Below are 23,024 nucleotides of genomic sequence, written 5' to 3'. Positions count from 1 at the left end.
CCATTTCCAGATACCAATTACAAAGAACAGTAGAATACTCACGGCAAGACTTAATGGAGACCTTGCCAGGGTTAAAGAAACATGATTGAGTAAACCAGAAGAACCTGTTTGAACTACTCCACTGCCAGAGGAGAGGGAGGAAGAAAATCTAAAAGTAAAATGAAAGAAAAGAAAGGTCTATAGGGAGAGTTCTAAGAAAAGAGCATCGGTGGAATAATACGGCTTAATGCCTTCTCTTTTTCCCCTTCCCTCCTCTTTAGGAGTAATGGTGGTGAGACATTCGACTATCATCCCACTTCACTGCTGTTCCAAAGCAGCAGAAACTACAGATATGTCCAGTGTGCTGGCAGATGGGATAAGGAGAGCAGAGTCGAAGCAGTATAGCATTGTAGGAGAGGTAAAGACCATGACCCGTCACAAAGCAACAAAAATAGACACCCCCCAAAATGTGAAAGATCATTACAAAGAAAAATTCTGACAGAAACGATCTAAATAAATGTGCCTAGATGGGAGAACTGTGAAGTTGCCAGTTAATCTATCAACTTAGCACATTTCAATTAAAACATTAAAAACAGATTCTGCAATGAATGACATTAGTGTAATTACACCTTCAGAGAAAATTAAGGTACGAGGGCTAGATCAAACCAAATGTACACACACATGCACACAAACACAAACCACTACTATGTTAACAAACCAGCTTACTTTGAAAGCAAACTATTTGTATTAGAAGGAAATACAGTCAATGCCTTCTAATAACCTTGGGCTGTCAAAGACTGTCCTAAGTAAAAGAAAAATATAGAGTTCAACAGAAAAACACTGAAAGGCACAGAAATCATAAATTCCTGAATGACCAAATACATCACACGAAAGGAAAATAAAGGGACGTGTTGAAAGAAACCATGGTGATTTCAACATGTAACAATAGCCTTATTTCAAATGTGGACAATGACTACAGTGTAAATTGTAGAGCAAGTCTATATACAGAAAATAAACTTGCTTTCTCTTGCAAAATAAGGCAGTTTGGGGGAAGGAATAAACCAGTCCCATTTTGCTTGGCGCTAAAGCAGGCAGGGCAGGGGGTTCCTAAGTTTCCTGTGGGCCAGAATGCATCCTGAGATGGTATCAGGGGCAGACGCCTGCTCACAAGCACCAGCGCACCCTCCCTGGCAACACACACACACCCCACTTGCCACGGACGACCCAGTAACCCAGAGGGTCCCTGAGTCAATGAGGAGTTCCTGGGAGAAAGGGGTGTGCCCCAAGAGGAATTCCACAGCAGGAAGCCACAGAGGGGCTGCTCAGCTGGGGGCATGAGGCCCCAGAGGCACCAGCTATATCATGAGATTGGAGTGATAAGTGGTGCTGTGTTGACAAGTTATCTGTTTGGAAAAGGAGTCAGTTTGGATGACAGCTCTCACCTCTCACAAAAGGAAATTCCAGGTATATCCTTGAGACAAGCCTTGAAGTGGAAAGGTATGAAAGAATTAGGAAACCACAGAGGAGACTCCTTTTGTAAAGGGGAAATGGGGAAGGCCATCCTAAGCCACACACAAAAGCAAGAGGCAATAAGAGAGAATGAGCCTTCTGGGGGGAAGAGGAGGTCCTGAGCAAAGTGAAGGGGGTGTGTGTGTGTGAGACAGAGTGAGGTGATGCATGTGGCATGAGGATCAGACAAGGGACTGGCCGATGCCCGGCAGGGCTGTGCTGCAGTGCCCATCCCATCTTAGACCCAGTACTGCCCCAGGAGAGAGGTGGGGGCCAGTGCTCCGCACCGCTGTCAGACTCTTAACCAAAAGTGCTGTGGTGGCCCAGCAGAGAGATTGGCTTGCTGAGGGCTGTGCCTGTCCCTGGTGACACTTCAAAGTGAGGGCACTGTGGTTGGAATTGCCCCAAGCGTGGCACGAGGGGCCCCGTGGGGATGTAGTCTGGGAGATGCAGGGGGTGTACCAGGCAGGAAGCTGCATGCCTGGAAACCACCCCACCTGGGCTTATGTGAGGGAAGGGCGGGATGGGGGGGTCATATAACAAAGTTCCCAGGACAGGAAGCAGGCTGGGAGGGTACTGGGAGTTGGGGTAAAAGTTCGTACCTCCAGGCACAAATGTAGACGAATAATGATGAAGAAGGGAAAGCAGGGCTCTTTCTGGAGCCGGCCAGAAGACGGTGTGTGGAGGCACTTCCAGACTTACCCAAGATACAGTTCTGGCTGGGGCAGTCCCATCAAGGCAGGCACCCCCCGCAGAGTGCGACAAGCTCAAGCTTTGAGAACCCTGGCTAATGTTTGCCACAGGGAAACCCAGCAGGAAACTCGGTGGGTTGTAGCAGACAGGTGGGTCTAAGTTTGTGCTGGGTGGTCCCCTGCTGTCTCATTTTTGAATTAAGCATGGCAGGGGTGGCAGGCACCTTAGTCTTTCCAGTGCTGAAAGCCTCTGACTGTGTTCCTCAGGCCCTGACTGCAGGCATGCCTCTTGCTCCAGGTCCCTCCACACCTGAAGGCAGAACCCATGGGGAACTGGGCTCCTGCCCTGGCACAGCAGCCGGCCAAGGGCAACTGAGGCCGGCCAGAGCCCGGAGCTTCCCCACGCAGGGAGTGTTTCAGGGAGGGCAGTGCCAGCTCGTGGAGAGGGGTCGTGGCTTGGGCCAAGACCCCACTGTGGAGACACTTCAGGGCTGGCAGGCTGTCCTGTGACAGAGGTGCTCAGGAGGTGGGCAGAGGCCTCCCAGGCCCTGCCTGAGATCGGAGTCAGTTGTGGCCTGAGAGGGCCTAGTGCCTGCCTCAGAGATGGTGGAGCGCTGCCTGTGGCGGGACTCAAGCGGGGACTCGGCAGAGTGCAGAGGAGGAAGGAAGCACGTGGCCACTTGGGACCCCAAGCCAGGAGCAAGCAGAAATGCCGTGGTTAGGGCAGAGATCGCTGAGGCTGAGCAATAAGGTGTTGCTGAAGATGCCCCTGGCCAGCAGGCTCCGCTGGACAAGCGGATGAGGGGCTGCCTCTGGGCAGTCCTGCCTGGGAAACAGATTGCCCTGCCCACCTGAGGCTGGCTAGGCACAAAGGGAGGATCAGGTAAGTGGCTCTTAGAAAACAGGGCCCCAGAGCCAGCAAACGAAGCCCCAGCCTGGTGAACCTTGCTGGGGGTGTGGTGTCACAGCCACCACGGTCACATGCTGGCCGGCAAGGCGCCAGGGCCCAGGAAGGGGCAGAGTTCTGGCAGGCCCCCATGATCACTAGGCAGCCCAAACTGTGGGGGGTGGGAATGAGTACAAGCAGGAGAGTGCACCCCACCTGCACCCCCTGCCCCAGTCTCCAGGAGAAGGGAGGGAAACGCTGAAATAAGACTGTGCTCTGCACGGAGGAGGGCAGTCAGAAGGCAGTACACTGGGACATCGCCAATGACCAGGGCGCAGTGTCCCAGAGCCACACCCCAGGGGCACCAGGAGAGGGCACTGGGCTCACAGGCAGCACTGCTCAAAGGAAGCTTCTTGTCCCCTACGTGAGCCTGGCCTTTGAGGAGGAGGACCACTTCAAGACACATCAAAACACCCAGGGAACCTGGCTTTGCTGACCCGAGCTGAGGCTTGCTGGGAGGGGTCTGGCAATGAGGGCAGGGGCGGTGGAATGACTTGCATAGATTCGTGGAGCTTTCAGTGTGCAGAGCCACATTCTTCCTTTCCTCCCACGGTGCCGGGAGCTTGCATGGACGGCATGAATATGTCTCCTTCTGGGTGGACCAGCCATGGCCGTGCCACGCCCCTCAGCATCTGCCCTCCCACCCCCTCGGGGATCCGTGGACGTCTCCATTGTCTCCTTCCTGGATCTCACAGAAGTACTCTGGAGAGGGCAGAAAAGTTCTCCAGAGGAAGCAAGGGCCAAGCCTTCTCGCTCGCCCAGGAATTTGGGCTTGGCCTCCCAAGGAAGGGAGGAGGCCTGCAAGTAGTTTGTACAGCTGCTTCTCAGGAGAGAGAACACCACCAAGCAGGCCCTCAGCAAGTAGCAACTGTCACTGCTATAATCGTGCATCAAATGTCAGGGATGGGTTGCCCAGTGGGACGACAAGGACACGCAGACCAACCCAAGGGTACGGACCTTCCTCTCTAGGCCAGCAGGCGAGGAAAGACACCTTCATCGAGGGAAGGATTTCTCTGCATCAGGCCCCGTGCTGCCTGCTTCAAGGTGTTGCCTCTTCTAGCCCCCCCAAGAGTCCTTCTTACTCCCACCCTCCACCCCCTTCCCTGCCCCAGCCCCTTCTGGAGGCTCCTCCTGAACCCTGCAGCCCATCTCTTCCCCAGCCTCCTGGGGGCACTGCTAAGTGGGCATCTGTCAGGAGCAAATGCCCCCAGTCAGTTAGCATGGATCATGTATTTTGGTCTTTCCCCTCATGCAGAGATTCAGAAACAAGTACCGTGTCTCATTTTTGCCAGTTAAAGCACACAGCTTTATTGATGATACATAAAAATGCAGACTTGGTGGACGAGGTTAAGTCAGTACAGCACATAGAAGAGGAGCGTACGTTTTTGCTCAATAGGTATTGTTCACAGGCTCGCGAAGAAAAGAGAATAAATGGAAAGAATCCCATCCAAGCAGCAACTGATACGTTTTTGGCACAAGACCCCATATGGGTCTGGTCTCCCCAACATGGTCCAGCTTAGACACAGAGACCACCACAGGCCAGGCATCCCCACTGAGGCTAGAACATGTTGTTCTTTAACCAGAGCTGGCAGCTGAAAGGACCCCTTTACCACAGGAAGAAGGCTGCAAGGGAGCAATTTACAATGCACATTGCCTGCAGACTGAAAAACCAAGAGGTTACTCAAAGCTCTGTGGGAACCCCTGCCTGACCAGTAAGAGTGTGGTCCTGGATTTAGCAAGTGCACTTTCACCCAGAGATGTGCTGATCCAGCTAAGGCTAGGTCTTCAATAGCACCCACTGCAGAGTCTTTGAGAACACAAGTGTGTGTTCACCCACTGACTGGGCTTTGTTTTAGAGTGGATCAGACCCACCCTGTTGGAGGGGCCATTTAAGAGGCCAGGGTTTCTGAAAGAAGCTGTCTGTTTGTGTTCCTGATAAAGAGGAGCAGGAAGGGGCATAGCACTTGGACTCTCAGCAACTCCCCCGCCAAGGCTGGCTTTTCAGACAAACCCATCAGGGGTTTCACAACCTGCCCCTCAGCACATTCACTTCCCTCTGGTATCAAAGGAAACATCAAGCCTGAAACGGACTTGGCAAGCATGTTATTAATAACTGTCATGCTTATTAACAAATTTAATCCAGCCTGCTGCAGAAATGAGTTGCAGCAAAGTGACACAGTCTCCCGACACACTTGGCTGATGCACATCTTCATCTGGCCCTGATTTTCAACACTGGCATTCAAGTTATCCGGGGCACACAAAGCCTCTCCCTCCTCAACAGCAGGGTCGGGAGTCGGGATTGTGTTTCCAGCAATGAAGAGGCTGCCCAAATGACTGTTGATATCATGCCTAAATGAAAAACTGGCATCCTTGGGCTCAGCTAACAACACTTTTCCCTGAATGAAAGGGCCCTTGGAGAGGCCAAGAGCACAACTGAAATTTTTAAAGCTCTGAGCACTCCAAGTATTTTTGTGTTCATAAGGGAATGGGCGCTGTTTTACCAGGTATGTTCGACTGGCTTTGCCCCCACCTGAAGGTCTGTCCTCGGCACCACCGGGCGCCCCAGGTTCAGTCCAGTCCCCATCCTCACTCCAGGGCCGAGCCATAGTTGTCAAATCAAACCAAATCTTGCGCTCCTCGTCATCCAGTTCCTGCTCATCATCCCATTCCTCTTCCTCCTCCTCCAACTTCTCACGGTCATCTCTTCCTATGGTTAGTTTGTAAACGCAGTAGCAGGCACCAGCCCCAATCATCAGTCCTGCGGCCATCCAACCCACTTCCCGAGCCCGGCCCATGTTCCGGTCTGTTCAGCTGGGGGCGGGGAGGTGGGGTAGGACAGAACAGGAGAGGGTCTTGTTTCACCTGAAAGAAGAGGGTTCTTAAGGCCAGGGTGAGTGATGGTGGAGGGGAGACAGCTTCAGCCTATTCCTGGCTCCTGAGGCTCTCCTGTGATGAATCTATGGGTGAAAAATGATATTAGGGCTTTTAGCAATACCTGGATTTTTGTCACCAGCCAGACAGAGTGGAGTTTGAGTTCTGGCTGAGAGAGGCAGATTATTTGGCAACAAGTTCTTTGTTCTTTTCTGCCATCCTCTGTCTCCCCTCAGGACCCACCATTTGTCTCCCGGGGCCTACAGAGAAGGGCAGGAGTTGGGGCTGGGCTATGACCGCCAGGATGGTGACAGGTAGTCTCCTCCTCCACCACACCCCCAGCCCCAAAGACTTAGAGACAGTCTCACCTACCAACCTCTACCAAAGCCAGGTAAATTCCTTCTTCTTCTCTTGTCTTCTGTGGTCAGTGGTCCTTCCACAGTGATTGATGGACAGTCTGGCAGAATGACAGAGGGAACGACAGATAGCTGGCTTTGGAAAACTGAAGTGTAGTGGATGGATCAGCAATGAGAACACAGGTCCCTTTTCTCAATTTCCAGCCTTTGAGCTTAAAATATTTCTCACACCCTCCTGACTTTCCTAACACTGGTTTCCCCACCCCTCCCCCCTTGTCGTCCGCCATTTCCCCAGCAAAGACCGCCACACCCCTTTCCCTGCGCTGAAATGGGAGGGGGTATGGAGGAAGGGGCCTGGAGAGGGCGGCTCAGACCCGGCCCGCAGCGATCCCAGGCCCTCTCCCTCATCCCCACCGCCACCCCCACCCAGGGGCCAAGTTCATCCCACCTTCACACCGACCTGCACGGTCCCAAGGCACTTTGGTCCTTCCCTCGCCGCGACTTTCCCCGGCGACCTACTGGCCAACAGATCTACAAACCCGCAGACAGAGGTGGCGGGGGGCGGGGTGGGGGGGAGACAGAGGGGACGGAGTGCTTGGTGGACGGAGCAGCACTCGGGACACGAGTGCCCTGATCCTGGAACCTTTCTTTCCTCGGAGTCTCTACCAGCCATTCACTTCCCTCACCCGCCGCCCGAAGTCCGCCAATTCTTTCCACTAAAATGGGCATGAGGAGGGGGACGGCAGTATTTAGAAAGTAGGCGAGAGGGGGACACAGACCCCTGTCTGCCGGAACCTGAATCCGTGGCGCTCTTGGCCTTCTCCCAGCCCCATCTCCCTCCAAGCAGAGCCCACGCTCATACCGACCTGCAACGCCCGTGGCCACTTTCCTTCTTCCTTCACGCGCCTGCAGAGTGATATAGGGGGCTGGTACCCAAACGGAGGCGACTAGCAGTACTTCTGCTCTAGGCAGCTCTGGTCACGTGACGACCGCATCACCAGTGAGCTCTGGCCCCCACTTTCCACTCCCACAAGCAGTGCGGCAGGCGCCAGCCTGCCCCGTACCTCCCCCCATCACAAGGGGCCTTGTCACTCTTTTTCTCTGTAACAATACAGAAGCCAGAAGTGACCGTGGCTCTCTGGTGTTTGCATTTGCCTTTCTCTAACTACAAAAAAGGGCAACACTTTTCCTGGGTCTATCATTTACTTACATTTCTTTTGAGGGGAATGTCTTACCCTTTCTTTGGCTCTGAAACTCGTCCCCTCTTTCTTCATTTCTACCCCTTCCCACATGCAGTCTCTGCACCAAAATTAAGCAGAGGGGCAGGAAAAAAAAAAAGTAACAGGGAGATTTTTGTTACTATTTTTAATATATTTATATTCTGTTTCTTCCATTCTTTCTTAATTGACTCAATTTACTATTTTGCAGTCAGAAAATACAAATATATATGTGTGTGTATATATATATATAAAACAAGATTTCCTAGTTCATATGAAGGCCTCATCAATTTAAGCTAATTTGTACATTGAAAATATTTTCTTCTGACTGCAGAGGAGATAGCAGCTTTCAAATAGCATATGAAACTTTAAAAACATACCCTTACAAACAAAGCAAGTGTGATTCCAATATGATTTATAAATTGATGGATAAAATGAATCTATAGTAAATTGGCCAGTGTTTTAATTGTGACCAGTTTAGAGAAGTGAACCACTATCCCTTTCTTCTTGGCTGAACTCTCGTAGCATTACATGTTAGAGAAGACTGCTGGATGGCTTCCATTCTGGTTTTGAAGGACAGACTTTCTGCAGACCCCAAATTCCAATGAATCTTATGTCTTCAGATGAACCTTACAAATTAGTAACTTCACAGATTAGCTTGCTCTTCATTCAAAGCTCTTTATTTAAAGTCTATTCTCAAGTTTTATGGTGTAACCTATAAATGATCCAGAAATTAAAGGATTCCCTGGTATCCCATTGATGAAAATGATAGGTGGAATTTTCATTTATCATGACACTGGTGAAAAACCTCCAGTATTTGTCATTTGTGCACTGCATGTCCCCTTAGCAGTGCCTGGTGTTCAGCCTTTTCCAATGGAAATAATGGTGAGGGTCTGTGGGTGACTAAATCGCTGCGACAACCTGACAGCCCTTGAGATCCACGTCCTTTTTCCCTCACAAAAGGCACAGTTCACAGGACCCCAAGCAGTGTTGCCAGGAAAAAGGTCTTTTCACCCTCTCCCGTCTGTTACAATTTCATTGTACCATCTATACAAGTCCCTCAGAATAATCCCAGAAGGTAGTGACAAAGTCTGCAGAACTTAGTTCCCAGACATCCAGCTGTCCCCACTAGGGAGTCATGCTCTAAATATAAACCCTTCAGGCAGCCTCTTTCTTAGAACATTGAAATCTGACACCCCAGCAGGAAGCTCCCTGGGTGAGGGGCCCCTGTGTGGGGGAGGCCCTTTCAGGAGGTGAACCAGGAAGCCCAGAGTGCCTTGCTGGTGAAAAATTCAGAAGTCAAGAACACGTCGCAACTTTCTGGTCTTCCTTAAACATTTATAGTTCAAACACGCCAACATTACAACTCATCTCTCTAAACCCCTAACTCATTTGTTTTGCCATCATCTCCTTACACTGTTTTTTTATCATCCTTTATTTTACTTCTCCAAGGGAAGTGATTTATATTTATGAAGCCTTACTAACAGAACTTGCAGATTTAACTATCATTCAACTTTTGGCTGCTAAGAACTTAAAAAGTGGCTTTTATTTATTTTGAATACATACATTAGAAAGAACTGCAGAGCATGTAAAACTTAAAGACGGGTGTCATTAACGTGGCTCTACAATAAGGACTCATTTCACAACTCTTACTTAGCCAGGCTTCAGGGACAAAACCTCCACTCTCACCTCTCCTCATTAGTTAAAAATATCTCTCCCCTTTGGTGTATTTTTCAATTTTTCCAATGTATAACCCCTGACCACCATTCTCCCAGGCTGTCAGATCTTTCCTGTTTGGATCCACTCCCTCTCTTAAACTTCCTAAACCCCATGGGAATGATAACCCTTTCAATTCTCTTTGTCATTTTGATCCACAATTCCTACCAAGGAACCTGGGGACCGGCATTTAAAATCTATTTTCCCTCCATCATACACCCACCAACAAATATTTATTTAAGGGCATGCTATTTGCCTGACATACCATTTCAAAAGCAAAAAGGGAAAATTCTTAAGCAATCCCTCAGACAAGTCTTCAAAAGACTATGTGAGTCCACTGTCAAAAGGAACCTTTTGGCTTAAATCAGTACATGGTCATATATGATGCATGATTTATAAAGTATTCAAAAACAGAAAAAGATCAGCAGATGGTAACACTGATGGAATTTTGGAGGGTAAGAAAAATAAATGGTAGAAGATTGTTATCTTTAAAAGCTGTAACACTTTTTGTATTGTGTTGTTTTTGTGTTGTGTATTAGTTAATTTTGTTTGATTGTAAGCAACAGAAACCACATCTGTTTAACTTAAACAGTGAGGGAATGTCAAAGACCAGCATCAGCTCTGAGGTGTCAAGGTAGGAGGAACTGATAGAGGGTCTCTTCAGGACGCCATAAACTTCCACTGATGTTTGGTTTTCTATCTTTGCTCAAGGTTTAAATTTCAGTAAGAGAGTAAGTATTGAGTCGGTTTGTTTTGGGCACAATGCCCACCGTTTTGCTGTGGAAAATGACAGGGCAAGTAAAATGTGAAATGTACTTCCTTTCTTTTCCCAGAGAGAACTGTAAACTGTTTCAGAGGTTATTGTTGATTTGCAGGAGCACTTTAACTACTTTGGATATGCATCTTTTGTCCAGCTGTGACTGAGGTGCTGGGGGTCTATTTGCCACAGCATGCTTTAGTTGTCACTGAACGTTAGAGAGGTGCAGTTCTGAAATGGTGGTGCACAAGGCTGTCTTCTAGGCCAAAGCTACCTGACTTCCTTGACAGGATTCCACACAGTCGCATCTACAGTACAAAGTCTTGTGCTCATCCCTTCATGATCAATACCTGAATTTGTCTGTATAGTGAGAGCAGATGCCTGCGTCAAGTAAAGACGCTCATTCAGAGAGACATATATAAATCTATATCTGAATGCCCAAACCCATGGATCTCTGCATTCCCTCCCTATAAGAAGGCCACAGGGAAGCTAAGTCTCACAAGGAAATGACAACTGAAAAATTTATCCTGAGAAGTACAACCGTCAGGGATACTAGAGGTTTCTGTTAGTTTTACCAGTCCCTTCTCTGCCCGTTGGCAAGCTACTACTTGGGAAGCCACAACTTCAGATGGTTGCGTGGTAAGGCTGCAATCAGAGAGCAAGGGCATTGGTGCACTTTAAGAAGTGGCTTTCAGCTAAGAAACTTGAAGTACACTTACATATCATGGGGATGGCTCTGCCAAAGAAAGCTAATTTTTCCATTCATCTTAGCCAAGACTCCCTCTCCTCCAGACAGTGCTTGGGTGGGAACTATCAGCACTTTCCTCTGACTCTTCTTTTCATATACTCCTGTTTGAATAAGCCCCCTCCCTGCACATTATCTTTCTCTAAACACAGAATCATCCAGTTGATTTGCTTTCTGCTTACTAAATTTCAGTCATATCCTGTTCATCTTAACCTCTCACAGTGTTGTATATCAATTGTATCTCAATAAAAATGGAAGAAAAAAAATACATTTTACTCATATCCTAGTACTATTTTTCAGAAGTTACATTGATATGAATTTCTCTGGAATTTTGCCTGTTCCCAAATTTCCCAGTCTCTTGATTTATTCCCACATTGTCTGTGGATCAGTATAAAATTTTTATACTCAGATAACAACCTTATATCTTAACTATCAGGGCATATCACACTGTAGACCCTGTGTTATGACATTATTTTATTATTTTTCCCACTCTTAAAAGTTCGCTCATTGCTGACAGGTGAGTTGTTGAATTCATCAATACAGCCAGTGCAAAGGTTTCACTCTGACTGCTAGATGCTGAGTTCAGCCAATTTTGACTTGGTCTATCACCTCTAACACCTACTTCATTTAAAGATGCTATTGTCCGTTTGTATATTTTGTAATGCTCTTTGTACGTCACTCACTTTGTCAGTGTGCAGGCCTCCTATCTGACAGACATCCATGACATACTTGTGATTACCACTCAACCTTTTCTGTGTAGCTAGCTTCTGAGGGCTCCTGTGCCTTGCTAACTGATGAAAGTGAGTCTATAGCTCTCTTGTTTAGAAGACTGGCCTAGTCAGAAGATTTATGTATTCTCAGACACACTGATGAGCTTATTCAGGACTGTGTTATGTGCTAGGCCCCAGAAGACACTAAGATTGCTTTGAGTGAAGTGTGTAACACTCCCTACAAGTGAGAAAATGTGGGACTTTTGGAGGCCATCACCCATCATCACTCTCCCACTCTTTTTTTTTTACCAAATGAAAATAGCTTTACAGCCATTTTTTTTCTCCTAAAAAGAATGCAGTCTGGGGGTGGGAAAGGGCAGAACTGAAAGAACAACAACAACAAAAAAAAAACAGTAAGTAAGGAAAAATACTGCATTCACTTCAGGTCTCCTTTTCTGATGGCTTTTTCTTTTCAGATCTTTCAGAGGAAATGGTAGACATTTATAGCTGGGAGGCAGGGAGGTGGAAGAAGAGGTTACTGTCCCAAGAGTCCAGGGAAGGAAGAGGCAATTTTTCAAAAAGTACAAGTGGCCAGTAACCCCAGGGGAAGATGCTGTCCCTTTCTGGTAATCAGAGGAAGGCAAACACCACTACAGGGAGATGGGATTAGGAAAGAAAAAGGGAGTAACAAGGCCTGCTATGGGGGAGGGAAGGGAGGGGGGCGGGCCCTCTTCTGCCGCACTGCTGGTGGGAGGGGAAATTGGGGACCCGAGTTGGTGGATGACGTACGTCTCACGTGACCAAGAGCTGACGTGTGCAGAAGTCCTTCTTCTGGTCGTTGTTCCCGTCTGAGTATCAGCTCCCCATTGCCCCGAGGGCCAGCGGGCCTGCAGCAGAGGAAAAAAGGAGGAGGAGAAGGAGATTGTCCCGGATCCGTGCAGGTCAGTGCCTGGGAGATTCCAGAAGGTGGGGGTGGCCGAGGGTGCAGGGCGGAAACCGTCGCGGATCCTGGGGCGCCTCCGTCGTCTCTTCCACTCGCCGCCGGCTTTCCAAGACGTCTGTCCCGCCCGCAGCCCATTTTGATGCTGCGAAATGGTGAGCAGGGGGGTGTTTGGGAGGAGCTCAGAGATTGGGACATGGGAATCTGGTGGGAAGCGAGGCCGTAATCTGGAAAGGGAGCTGTGCCCTGGGTGTTGGCCCCCAGTCTTCCAGGACGGTGCCAGAGGGGAAAGGCTGGACATGGGGAGGGGAGGTGCAACGTGATGTGTCAGCAGAACCCCGAGAGGGGTCGAAGGGGTGGGAAACCTTTGACAGCCAGGCCTCCAAATTAAGGACAGAGTTTTCTGTTCTGGGGACCGGTCCGTCCACCAAGCACTAGGTCGCGGCAGTTTCCCGTCTTTCTGACTGTGACTGTGTCTTCCTGACCATGGCTCTGTGTCTTGTGGATCCGAGCCTCTCCCGGGTTGCCGGTCTTTCCGTAGGTTGCGGCACCACGCCAGGCTAGAGAAGAGGAAGGAAATTAACCCCGATCCGTGAAGGTCGATTTGAGGGTAAGACCATCTAGAGACCCTAACGGGGGCGGTGGGAGGATGGGGTGGGGAGAAACCAGAAGTAGCGATAATCTAGGTTAGGTCTGAGTCTGAGTGTGTTTCTCACACTCTTGGGACTGTGGCGAAATGGCGTGCAGTGTGTATGTGTATGTGTGTGTGTGTGTGCGTGCGCGCGCGTGTGTCGTGGGGGGTGGGGTAGGGGAGAGTGACAGAAGGGAAACCTATCAGATAGTTTGTTCATAATCCTCTTCTCTCAACAGCACTTAGTCCCCCTGTTTTCGATCTGTCATCCTGCAGGTCTGCTGTAGCAGGTGGCACCAGTTTAAACGAGGGAGGAAGTTTCCTCGGATCAGTAGAGGTCGGTGTGGGCGTGGGGGCTGCCTGGAATCGGGGAGGGGTTGGAAATTGCCCGCGGTTGGATAGGCTCACCCAATGTTATTATTTCCCCAACATCTCTCCCATTTCAGGCCAGGGAAGCGGCAGGCATGTGCGTGTTTTGGATGGCAGAGAGAGGTTGTGTTTTTGTTTTTGTTTTAAATCTGACAACCTAGATAGGTGAATCAGGAAAGCAACAAATGGAGGAACAGGCAATCCATCAAGGCTTCAGTTCTCACTGGCTCTGGTCTCTCTGCAGATTGCAAGGGTTGTTGGGCGTGGCACACCTCCAGGGGAGGGAAGAAGGGGCAAACTGCCTGTTTGGAGGAGGTTAGTGCAATGGTGCCACTCCCTGGGAACATCCAAGTTTGGGATAGCTGAGGCCCCAGCAGAGAGGATGGGCTCCACTGCCTTTATCTAGGCTTGGGGAGGAGGTGGGCTGGGGAAGGTGAAATGAGGGGAAAAGAGTTTGTTAACAATCTACGTTTTCTACCCAGAACTCATTCGCTTGTCCCTCTGTGCAACTCTCTGCAGAGGACAACACAAGGAGAAGAGAAACTCAAACCTAGTTTTCTTTCTCCACCCCTAGGTCCACCTCCAGAATTAGTTGTTGTGGCCTTGAAGTGGCTGAAGACGATCATCCTCCACAGGCCTGCACCCAGGCCAGGCCCATAGCCCTCCTCCCCCAGCCTGAGTGACTACTCTGTTCCTTTGTCCCTGATACCATCAGGGACGATTGCATGGGCTACGCCAGGAAAGTAGGCTGGGTGACTGCGGGACTGGTGATTGGGGCTGGCGCCTGCTATTGCATTTATAGACTGACCAGAGGAAGAAAACAGAACAAGGAGAAAATGGCTGAGGGCGGGTCTGGGGATGTGGATGATGTTGGGGACTGTCCTGGGGCTAGGTACAATGACTGGTCTGATGATGATGATGACAACAGTGAGAACAAAGGTATAGTATGGTACCCACCTTGGGCCCGGATTGGGACTGAGGCTGGAACCAGAGCTAGGGCCAGGGCAAGGGCCAGGGCCACCCGGGCTCGTCGAGCTGTCCAGAAAAGGGCTTCCCCCAATTCAGATGATACTATTTTGTCCCCTCAAGAGCTGCAGAAAGTTCTTTGCTTGGTTGAGATGTCTGAAAAGCCTTATATTCTTGAAGCAGCTTTAATTGCTCTGGGTAACAATGCTGCCTATGCATTTAACAGAGATATTATTCGTGATCTGGGTGGTCTCCCAATTGTTGCAAAGATTCTCAATACTCGGGATCCCATAGTTAAGGAAAAGGCTTTAATTGTCCTAAATAACTTGAGTGTGAATGCTGAAAATCAGCGCAGGCTTAAGATATACATGAATCAAGTCTGTGATGACACAATCACTTCTCGATTGAACTCATCTGTGCAGCTGGCTGGACTAAGATTGCTTACAAACATGACTGTTACTAATGAGTATCAGCACATGCTTGCTAGTTCCATTTCAGACTTTTTCCGTTTATTTTCAGCAGGAAATGAAGAAACCAAATTTCAGGTTTTGAAACTCCTTTTGAATTTGGCTGAAAATCCAGCCATGATTAGAGAACTGCTCAGGGCCCAAGTACCATCCTCGCTGGGTTCCCTCTTTAATAAGAAGGAGAACAAAGAGGTGATTCTTAAACTTCTGGTCATATTCGAGAACATAAATGACAATTTTAAATGGGAGGAAAATGAATCTACTCAGAATCAATTCAGCGAAGGTTCACTTTTTTTCTTTTTAAAAGAATTTCAGGTGTGTGCTGATAAGATTCTGGGGCTAGAAAGTCATCATGATTTTTTGGTAAAAGTGAAAGTTGGAAAATTCATGGCCAAACTGGCTGAGAATATGTTCCCAAAGAGCCAGGAATAAGTTCTTGATTTTGTAGTTTAGAAGCAACACATGTTGTAAACTATTCCTTTTCTCCACCTTGTTTATATGGTAAAGGAATCCTTTCAGCTGCCAATTTTGAGTAATGAATATCATATTGTATCATCAATGCTGATATTTATCTGAGTTGGTCTGCAGGCCTAAGCTGGATGAATGAATATCACTACCTGGTCTAAAAACGTTTGTTGCTTTTTATCTCACTGCCTAGATTGAAATATTTTTACTATTTCTTCTGCATAAGTGACAGTGAATCAATTCCTCATAAATAAGCTCCCTCCTGTCATTTGCATTGACTGCATTTGTGTATCATCAATGAAGTTGTGTGTTAATGCTGGAAAGAAAAAAAAAGAAAGAAAGAAACCATACTTGTCTTTTGGTTTATAATCTAGTTGGAGAGATAAGAAACGTACAAACAAAAAGAAAAAATATCTCAAGCATATACTCTTTGTTAAATATTTGCACTCAGAGCACAGAGAAAGCAAAAGTTTCTGCGGGATACAGTAGTCAGCTACAGATTTATGGAGGAAGTGTTCATTTAAAATGAATCCTCAGTGGGGTAGGTAGTTAGGGCGTTCCATGTGATGGGAGTGAAGGGGGACTGGTGTGAGAAAGGCATGGAGGTAGGAACTCTCTTGCTATGACAGTGAGGAGACTAGTCTGTTTAGAGTGGAAAGTGTGACCAGAAGTAAATAAATTTGGAAAGTTGGCTGAAGCCAGTTTGTGGAGAACTGTTTGAATATTATCTCACTGGCTGAGAGCCAGTGAATGATTTTGACTAGAAAGAATAATTGGAATTCATATAGAAGTCCCTCTCTCACCTACTGTGCAGTGTCCATGAGAGTATGGCAAAAATGGAGCCTTTCAAACCCTGGTGATAGCAATTTGCTTACACTGGCATAAGGTTTGCAGAGGGCCATTTGGTAATACATGTCATTAGCCTTAAAATATGTAATCCCTTTGTCCTAAGGAAATAATTGAATCTTTGGCCAAAGATTATATGTACAAGGCTGTTTATCCCAGCACTGTGTGAAATAGTAAAAATTGAAAACAACTTAAACAATTTAGCACACTGGATTGGTTACATAAATTAAGGAATATTCATGTGGTGTAAGATAAATATGTCAATTGCAATCCATATTGTCAGGGAATGATATTCATCATGCACTGTTAAGTGAGAAAAGTAGATTAGATAGAGTCTTCTTAGTATGATTCAATTTTTCTGAGAATATAAGATATTTAAGTAGACACTAAAAACTCTGGAATTACAGACATCCAAATAGTAACAGTGATTGTCTTTGGGTGGAAGGATAGTGTAATTTTTACCTTTTTACTTTTTATTCATCTATGTGTTCTTATTAACCTAAAACAAATACTGACTTTTCAAAAGTTTTTGAAAACGGAAAGTGTTGGGGACGGAGCAGGAGATTGATTGGAGCATGAACTGAGTAGAAAAAGTATTTACATTAAACGTAAGATGGGTTGAAGTTTTCTCTTGGAAATAATAGATGAGTGCTAAAGATAGGGCTCGCTGTAAGAATTAAATGAAGTAATATATGTGAAATACTTAGAATTTCCTGGCACATAGCAATTAATTAAGAAAAGTGAGCGCACTTAGTTCCCTAGAATTCAGGGTCGATAGTTGTTCTGGTTGACCTTTGTGTTGCTGGGGGCATTCTGCCATGTGTCAGCATCATTTAATAAATAATAACAACAATAAAGGTTAGCGTTTATTAAGTGACTACTGTGTAGAGTGATGTCATTCCTGCAAGGCAACTGTTAACAATAGTTTCCAAAGAAATAGGCTTTTCTTTTTTCTAAGTACTCAAAGTGTTTTATTAGACATGATCTCACCTGCCCTTACAATGTATTGGTAGTCAGTTTGGGGATGTTATCCTACTTTATACATGAGGCCAGGAAAGGGTAAAATCTCTGCTCAGCTATGATCTGGTTTTAGTCCCAGGCTTCATATACTTACTCAAATGTTGCCTACAGTAGACAAAAGGACCAAGGACTGATCAGCTTAAAGTTGTTGGGTATGGTGACTCTACTGAATCATGCACATGTTGGGGCTCCTTTGACATCAGTTTTAAGGATTGAATGAGGGTAAAGGAATTAAAATTTTTTCTTGCTCTAAATTAGGAAACAAGGATTTGGGAGGGAAAGCCTTATCCATTTAAAATAAATTGAGTTTGAGATACCTGTGTGACATCCGGATGGATATACCCTAATGTCGTTTGAGTGTATTGATCTGGTGCTCAGAAAAGACCAGGTTGCAGATATAGATTTGGGGGCCACCAGAGAAGAAATGATAACTAAGGACATGGGAGTGGATGTGATCCCCAGAAAAGGTACAGAGTGTAAGAGTGAAAAGCAGCAGAAAGAACTGGATAAGGGATTGTGGCAGCTGGGGAAAGAAGCATCGAATTCCAACTGTGGATACCCTTTCAGACACTAACTATCAATATACCTATATAGTCTGTACATCAAATTGGATGATACTGTAGGTGAAGTTTCAGAACCTGATTTAAATTTTTTTCTATTTTTCTTCTAAAAATTATTCATTGGAGATACTTAAGAAAATAGAGACAATAAGAACAAACTTGTCCCCTCACCCAGCTCTGTATTGAGAACATCTAAAAAATATTCTGATCAAGCCACATTGAACTGGGGTGCTGAGAGACTTTTCGACCTGGGGTGGCAATGAGGTGAACTTAGGTAATAAAAAGCCACCCTGCAGCAGGGGCACAGGCCTGACCGGTGTCCGTCTGCTCCGCAGGTCTCTCTTCTCATCCTCTCCTCCCTTCCCACTCTCCTTCCCTTTCCCTCCCTCACACTTCTCTCTTTATTTCCTCCTCTGAGAGACCATTGACAGTAGTCTCTTTGTGCTTCTGTGTCTTTTGGGGGTGATCATTTAATTTTCATGACACCAGGTCATGCACCAATGGGCATTTGATACAGAATGATAATTGTCGTTGCTGTGGTAACAAGGTGACCCTGGGTATGTATGGCTGGATGCCAAGACTTTTTGGACCGTAGATGAACAGAGACTGAGAAAGCACCGGTCTTAGTGTGGAATAACAGCCCTATGTGCATTGCATGAATTTTGATGTCCAATGCCTGGTATTGTTTGGAACTGAATCACCCGGACTTTGGGAAGTGCTATGTGTGACAGATGTGTGACTGCCTGGTCCAGGGAAGACACAGGGCCAGCCCAGCCACACTCTAATGTCCTGATGCTTTCACATCAGAGGTTGCCACCCTCAAACATTTTGGGAAGGGCCCCCTTCTGGTATAGTAGCCGTGATTGTGGCAGCTCATGGGGGCAGGGAGGAGCCAGTGTCCTTTCTTTAGAGAACAGGGCAACTTCTGGGAAACTGACGAAATGAGAAACTCAAGGATATTCTGCTGTTTTGTTTTTATCTACTGATTTTAAGAATTTAAGTGGGTCTATTCCAGTCAAATGTGTTCAAAGGTGATTTTACAAAGATGGAGTATAGTTCTCTTATAAACTGTCACCCAAAGCATAATATTTAAGGCTCAGGAAACTGGTTTTCTATTTTTAAATTCATATTTTACTTGCCTTGTTTCAAAAGAGATTCTAAGTGTAGATTTAGCAAATTGATGTAGTTCAGGCAAATTTTGTGTTTATGCCTCTGTTTGGTTAATTTCTCTGCTCTATTCCCTTGAGAGTGGTTTTCTGAAGAATGATTATGACTATTTTCAATGCTAACATTTTACATTCATTTTTCATCAAATCCCAGACTGAAGATTTTTTTCCCCTGATTTCTCTGTTCAAACTGTGGCTCTTCTTGCCTTTAAACCAGAGCTATCATGCTGCCATCTCCGGGTGCAGAAGACTAGGATACTGACCCCTGAGGTGTGGTATCAAGCAGGATAACACATACTTACTTTCAGAGATGTATATCTCCGTGCTTTTCCCTCTCCACTGTGTCCTTCTCAGGCCTTGTGTTAAGGGCTTGGGCATTGTTGGGTTTGGGGATAAGCCTGAGGGGAGGGAGAAGGGAGAGAGTGGCAAAGAAGCCTTATGAGGGGTAGCTTCATTCTAACAGTCTCACATCAAAGGAGTTTGATCCGGCACTGACAGTGGGCTAAGTGTAACTCTTTGACCCTTGTTGACCATTTACATTTTAAAAAGTGAAAGAGTGAGTGTATTACAAATATCTTTGGGCATTAGAGCCTTCTGTTTATCGAGCATTTCTAGGTTTGCACATGGACATAACATGTTATTAAATTAGGTGGATTTTCTTTTTTGAAAATAAAAAAAAAGACAGAATGAGAGTCTGTTACTCTAAGAAATGTAATTACCAAGTAGAACAGACTTTTAGTGTTGGCTGCTCAGAACATTCTGTCCCTAAGATCGATGTACATCAGGAACCACATTATCATCAGAAGGTTGTTTATTTAGTACTTAGGGAATTGGGGCGAGCTGACTTAGCTAGATGTTGGTGCTGTCAAAGTAGAAGAACCTGATGCACCCACGTCAGCTATGGGGGTTGACTTGTGTCTGAAATCAAATACTTGTATTCAAGAGCTAGAGCATGTTTCTTTCTGTACACAATTAGAAATTTTGTCTGTCCAGATGACCCTTAGCCAGAGGTGGATTATCAATCAGTTGATGGTAGTTTTATGACTGTTAAGATATATTATCAATTAGTTTCCATACAGGATTTGAGAAATGTATATTTTACAACAGGAGAAAACTGTAGTATTTGTAATGCATTCCCTCCTACATATTGATTAGTATCTCCCTTTTCTGGACCTTTCTTATGAGTAGTGATAACGTGTTACTGATTTTTTGGAAACCAAGGTAAAATAAATTGTTATCTCTTTAGTTTTTTTCCCATTTCTACTTCAGTTTTCTGTTTGCTAAAATGTGGTTTAACTATAATCTTGCTAAATTTTGTGGCTTTCTTTCAATAAGCTGTAATGAAAATTCTGACATAATGAAATGGATCAATAAAAGAAAACTTTTAATTTTTACCGTCTTCCATCATTTAAAATGAATTAAATGGATTATCTTTTTGATATTAGAAAAGATGGAATCTAGGCAAGACCAAATAAAACAGACAACTACTTTCTAAATCTTAAATCCATTTAAACTGACTTGGAGAATAATTCTTTGTAATCACTTAGTATTTAAGATCATCAGTCTTCACCTCTTGTTTTGCTGGTCTGTGTAATGTGTAGCCAAAAATTGAAAGTATTAAATCGCACCATGTTGCTTATAAAAATTACTTAAATTCTGATTGATTTTCTTCTGATATAAAAGTTAAACCTTTGTGTTATGAAGGTCATAATTCATGAATGTCTATAAATATAAGTCACATATGTGTTTAGATGGAAATGACTCTACTTGGGGAAATAATAAGATATTAGTAACACTCTGGAATTGCTTTTCAGTTATTTTTAAATTACGAATAGAAGTCCCAGATATATTTATTTTAATTTACAAAGTGGAAAAATTAGTACCTGGGGAAGGAGACCATATTATAGCCTCTGCATTGATGGACAGGATTATGCATCCACCTGGGCATTTGACTACCTCTCTGAGACAGATTTTGGAGTTAGCACTCTGAGAGATTATTTTTCATAGTGAACTCTATTTTAGTCTTCTTAATTATATTTTCTTAAACCATAGAAGTTCTTTATGCTTATTAACAACTCAAACAGATAAAATACAAATTAAAACATAAAACTGCCCTCTTCTCACCCATTTGTACAGTTACCTACTATTCATGTGTTCTATGCATGTGCTGTACTATGCTGTGCTAAGTCGCTACAGTCATGTCCGACTCTTTGTGACCCTATGGACTGTAGCCCGCCAGGCTTCTCTGTCCGTGGGATTCTCCAGGCAAGAATATTAGAGTGGATTGCCATGCCCCTCTCCAGGGGATCTTCCTGACCCAGTGGTTGAACCCCCATCTCTTAGATCTCTTGCACTGGCAGACGGGTTCTTTACCACTAGCACCACTGCATATTTAAACATAAATGATACACATATTCATATTTTTATCAGAAAATGAGGTCACTGTCCATATATGGTTCTGTTCTGCAACTTTTATTTCACCTAAAATCATGTGTATATTTCCATGCATATCCTACCTCATTCAACTTTGTTCATGGTAGTCATATCATTCAGCCTTTCCCTTTATGGCTTCTAGGTTTCTGGGCATGCTGAGGCAAGGTTTTACTCCCCCAAGAGTTTACAATAATTTTTAAGATTTTATTCAAGCTTTTAAAAACAACTGTGTGTGTGTGTTAATTCTTCTTGTATATAGTCTTATGTGTGGTATGAAGTAGAGACATAATTTTACTTCTTTTCCCCAGCCCTAGACATTGATCATGCCATCCACTTTTTGGCAGAGCTTTTTAGACATCATTAGTTATAGGTTATCTACCTAATGTTATTCTTCTCTATAAATGGAAACTTTATTCCTCTTTCTGCTATCCTCTTGGTAAGATGCACTGGAGACTTTTGGTGAAGTCCTATATCACAGAGCCTGTTTATTAAAGATAGAGTGAATTATATTGGGTTGTCATACTAGTAATTAATTTTTATGGGTCTATTATGAAGAAATTTAAGACACCAAAGGATAAATACAGTGCACTATAGGATATGAAAATGCTACAATTTGTAAATGATAGTCTAGCAGGTGACTTACATGAGTGTGACAACACTTCATTCAAAGCATGACAATGAATGAGCTAATCAGTGTATTTGAGAATTTGAAAATCTGCTAGCTAACTCAGTCTTCCAAGCAGAAGAGTTATTACATATTGTCACATATGCCTTGGAACCAAAGGTAAGAAACTGATCTTTTTGAAACATGAAATGAACTGTTTGATCTGGAGAGCTTGAGCACTATGAATTAAGACATTTTGGAGGACACTTACAAGATAAAGTAATATTCTTATCAGAAAACTGGAAGAGGTACAGATTTAAATTTGTAAAAGACACTTGTGTACAAATAGATAATATAATTTAAAAAATGTATCAATGACACGCTGACACTGGAGACAATTGGTTGAAGCAGCAATTGATTAAAACATTCTATGAAAGAGTTTGATAGCAGATACTCCTTTCACTAGTAATATATATCCTTTTAAGCAAAAGAAATAAGAAAATGTTGGCACATGGTCTCAATAGTGCAATACTTCCTAAAAACTTGCTAGAATAGAAGAAGCTATTGATTTTTGTGTGTTTATCTTTGCCTCACCACCTCTTCTATTTTGCTTGTTGACTTCGTGATCTTTAAATAGTACTTGTGTTTTAGACAAATACAGTCATATCAATTGTAAATAGAAATTGGTTTTAACTTTTCCCAATTTTACACTAATTATTTATTTTCTTATCTTACTGCAATAAATTGAATCACCAGAAATATTATTGAATGAAAATAGAGATTGTGGATGATCTTGACTTGTTCCTAGTTTTCGTGGAAATGACTTTGGCATTTAATGGTTAAAATGAGGATTGCTGTTAACTGTTGGTAAAAAGCACTTTCAAGATTTAAGTCATTCCCTTCTATTCTTGTTGGTATCCATTAGGAGTAGCTGCTGATTTTTTTCTATCCTACTAGGTCATAGTAGAGCTTTTTCTTGCCAAACTTATGGGTTCTGTTTGCTTATAAATTTTATATTTTGTTAATATTTTATTTTGATTTTTATATTATTAATATTTT

General features: G+C 44.7%; 2 protein-coding genes across 21 annotated transcripts; one reads left to right on the top strand and one right to left on the bottom strand.

Annotated features, from left to right (window-relative positions):
- Positions 1-4,408: 4,408 nt before the first annotated feature.
- ARMCX6 (armadillo repeat containing X-linked 6) lies at positions 4,409-7,329 on the bottom strand. Of its 15 annotated transcripts, none has more exons than XM_081565668.1 (4): positions 7,133-7,329; positions 6,814-6,884; positions 6,366-6,454; positions 4,409-6,083 (listed from the first exon to the last, which is right to left on the bottom strand). In XM_081565668.1, the coding sequence occupies exon 4, from the start codon at positions 5,919-5,921 to the stop codon at positions 5,016-5,018; it is 906 nt and encodes a 301-aa protein (XP_081421794.1). In that variant the 5' UTR covers positions 5,922-6,083; positions 6,366-6,454; positions 6,814-6,884; positions 7,133-7,329; the 3' UTR covers positions 4,409-5,015. The 15 variants fall into 15 exon arrangements, with proteins under 15 accessions (XP_081421794.1, XP_081421804.1, XP_081421802.1 ...); XM_081565678.1 differs by having other exon boundaries at positions 6,370-6,454; XM_081565676.1 differs by having other exon boundaries at positions 6,370-6,454; positions 6,802-7,069; positions 7,220-7,329.
- A 4,985-nt stretch (positions 7,330-12,314) lies between these two features.
- ARMCX3 (armadillo repeat containing X-linked 3) lies at positions 12,315-17,059 on the top strand. Of its 6 annotated transcripts, none has more exons than XM_081565657.1 (5): positions 12,315-12,439; positions 12,980-13,048; positions 13,346-13,406; positions 13,683-13,753; positions 14,013-17,059. In XM_081565657.1, exon 5 carries the CDS (start codon positions 14,164-14,166, stop codon positions 15,301-15,303), a length of 1,140 nt encoding a protein of 379 aa, XP_081421783.1. In that variant the 5' UTR covers positions 12,315-12,439; positions 12,980-13,048; positions 13,346-13,406; positions 13,683-13,753; positions 14,013-14,163; the 3' UTR covers positions 15,304-17,059. The 6 variants fall into 6 exon arrangements, with proteins under 6 accessions (XP_081421783.1, XP_081421787.1, XP_081421782.1 ...); XM_081565661.1 differs by having other exon boundaries at positions 12,315-12,593; XM_081565656.1 differs by lacking the exon at positions 13,683-13,753.
- Positions 17,060-23,024: the final 5,965 nt, after the last annotated feature.

This window comes from Giraffa tippelskirchi, chromosome X, assembly GCF_054371585.1.
Source record: "Giraffa tippelskirchi isolate mGirTip1 chromosome X, T2T-mGirTip1v1.2.pri, whole genome shotgun sequence".
Lineage (NCBI taxonomy): Eukaryota > Metazoa > Chordata > Mammalia > Artiodactyla > Giraffidae > Giraffa > Giraffa tippelskirchi.
The sequence above is the reverse complement of the archived record's forward strand: the minus strand, read 5'-3'. Positions and strand labels throughout refer to the sequence as shown.